The 2,439-nt window shown below is 56.1% G+C and overlaps 1 protein-coding gene across 1 annotated transcript in view; it reads left to right on the top strand.

The window, feature by feature from the left end:
* The window catches only part of VOLCADRAFT_117675 (uncharacterized protein), a gene marked incomplete at both ends in the record, with an annotated part of 14,472 nt that overhangs the window by 10,921 nt on the left and 1,112 nt on the right, over positions 1-2,439 (top strand). Inside the window, 5 exons of the mRNA XM_002950706.1 lie at positions 264-317; positions 380-559; positions 941-1,008; positions 1,457-1,552; positions 1,911-2,123. Coding sequence (XP_002950752.1) covers positions 264-317; positions 380-559; positions 941-1,008; positions 1,457-1,552; positions 1,911-2,123 — 611 coding nt within the window. The remainder of the gene's footprint in view (positions 1-263; positions 318-379; positions 560-940; positions 1,009-1,456; positions 1,553-1,910; positions 2,124-2,439) is intronic.

Below are 2,439 nucleotides of genomic sequence, written 5' to 3' on the forward strand. Positions count from 1 at the left end.
GTGGGCGATGTGTGTGGGGGGAGTTGGGGTGCATAGAGTCCGTCGTGGGGTGGAGGTGGGGATGGGGGTGGGGTAGGGGTGGGGTAGGGGTGGGGATGACCTTACCTTTGACTTGATAACTCGACTGGAGCGGTGGCTTTGGTTCAGCGACCTGCAGTGCGGCGGAACTTCCCCCAGCGGCAGGCCCCGCACGCGTGTCAGATCATAAAAACACACCCACCTCCCCCCCCCCCGCCCCCGCCTTTCTCCTTCTCATCCCCCAGCTCCCCGGTCTTCTCCTGGACTATCCGTGTATCTCACTGGTATTCGCTCCGTTCGTAAGTGGTTCGTCTTATCTCCCTCTCCCACCCCCCGCAACCCCCCAACCCCCCGCGGGCAGGTAAGATGATCAAGCGGGAGGAGGCCACTCTTCTGGCGGAGCTGCCCTTCAAGCTGCGAGCCCGCCTGCTCACCGCCTTCCACACCGACACGCTGTCCCGCATACCCGGCATAGCCCGCCTGCCTCCGCATGTGATGATCGAGCTGGTGACGCAGCTGAAGCCGCATTACTTCGTCGAGGGTGAGGTACCAGAAAGACGGTGTGTGTGTGTATGTGTGTGTCGGGTGGGTGAGAGGCGCGTTGAGGGAAAAGGGGGGTAAGGGGGGGGGAGGGAAAGGGAAAGGGGGATTAAAGTGTGAGGGGGGGAGTGATGAGAGGCTTTTCGAGTGAACCCCGTGTGTATGTGTGTGTATCTGTGTGTGTCTGTGTCGTTGTGTGCGCCCTTCGGGTGCCCTACCTACCTTTATGAGGACCTCCCCCCTGAGGAGGACCAATCACTCGAACCGGTTAACAAAAGCGTGACAACGGCTTGTTGACCTTCCTCTCCACCCAACCACCAACTACCAACCACCAACTACCAACTACCCCCATCCTGACCGGGCCTGTTTACATCAAATGCAGGTGATATCGTGGCTATGCAGGGGGATTACGTGGACGGGTTATACATCGTGTCGGAGGGCCTCCTGGAGGTGTGTATGTGTGTATGTATGTATGTGGGGGGGAAAGGGAGGGGGAAAAGGGGAGGGGGGAGGTAGGAAATATTTTCAAGGGACATACGCAGGGCGACATACTTACAAACACTAACACGTAGGGGGAACGAAAAGGGTCGTTCCCTTTCGTGAGGTGGCACTTGTACCTCCTCAGCTCATGAGCTGGCTGGGTGATCTTACTTCATTCCGCGTCATCTGATTGGCCATACACACATACATACACACATACATACATACATACATACATACATACATACATACATACATACATACATACATACATACATACATACATACATACATACATACATACATGCATACATACGTACATACATACATACTGGCTTACTTAGGGTTTGGCAACGATGTACGGCAGCTTATTCCTGTCCTCTCATACCGTGTATCCCCCCATTCCCCCCTTCTTAAGGTCCGCACGTACATGTTTCCCGCTGACGTGGAGCCCTGGCGTATCTTTGAGGCCGTACACAAGGACGAGCTGCGGTACATGCCGTACTCTGCCGAGGTGCGCGCGTTTGCATTGGTAAATCTACATATGTTTTTTTTGTGTGTGTGTGTCTCCCAGCTCGACCTGCTTCCTCCTGCCTTAGGCTTAAGTATGCAACGGTACAAATGACATATGCACATACATACATACGCACACACATACACACACGCACGCGTGTGGTCCTCTCTGCTTTTTGTCTCCCCCTATGCCCCTCTCTCCCCCCCCCAACCCCCCCTCAACCCCCTACACACGCCCCTTGTTAAGACCAGCAAAGCGCCAGAACCCCGTTGGGTCCCATTACTGCTGTTACCATCCACGGGCATATGAGTGTCGGTCATGTCCAACACCACTAAACCCCCCACACTCACTCACGCAGGGCCGTCTCAAGCCGCGCTACTTCTTCGGCCAGGCGGGTGTACGGCACGGCGGCGTGTGGCCGGCCACGGTCATCGCCCGGAATTGCTGCGAGCTCTACTCCCTGGATAAGGAGGGACTGGAACACATGATGGCCGTACAGCCGGAGCTACAGGACATGCTGGGAATACCCCGGGCGGCCGTACCGGGTACGGAGGATGTGCTGTTGCCGTGTGTACGGCGGAGGGGGGGAAGGAGTGGGGAGGGGGGCGGCCGGGGGGGGTTCGGTATATCGTGCAGGAGGGGGGTATTTTTGAAGGAGCTGTTGGTTTTGGGGTGGAGTGTTTGATCGATTGTGTTGCATTGGTTGTTGTTGTGGTGGTGAGGGGTGTGCGTGTGGCACCGCCTGAAGGCCTTATGGGAGAGTTCACACTATGGCCGAAACACACAGACACACATGTGGTAGTCCGTTTGCGCTCGTTATGTATGTATGTATGTATGTATGTCCTTGGGGGAATCCTTCCCTCCAACCATCTCCTGATCCACGAACC

Source organism: Volvox carteri (genome assembly GCF_000143455.1).
Source record: "Volvox carteri f. nagariensis unplaced genomic scaffold VOLCAscaffold_20, whole genome shotgun sequence".
Classification (NCBI taxonomy): domain Eukaryota; kingdom Viridiplantae; phylum Chlorophyta; class Chlorophyceae; order Chlamydomonadales; family Volvocaceae; genus Volvox; species Volvox carteri.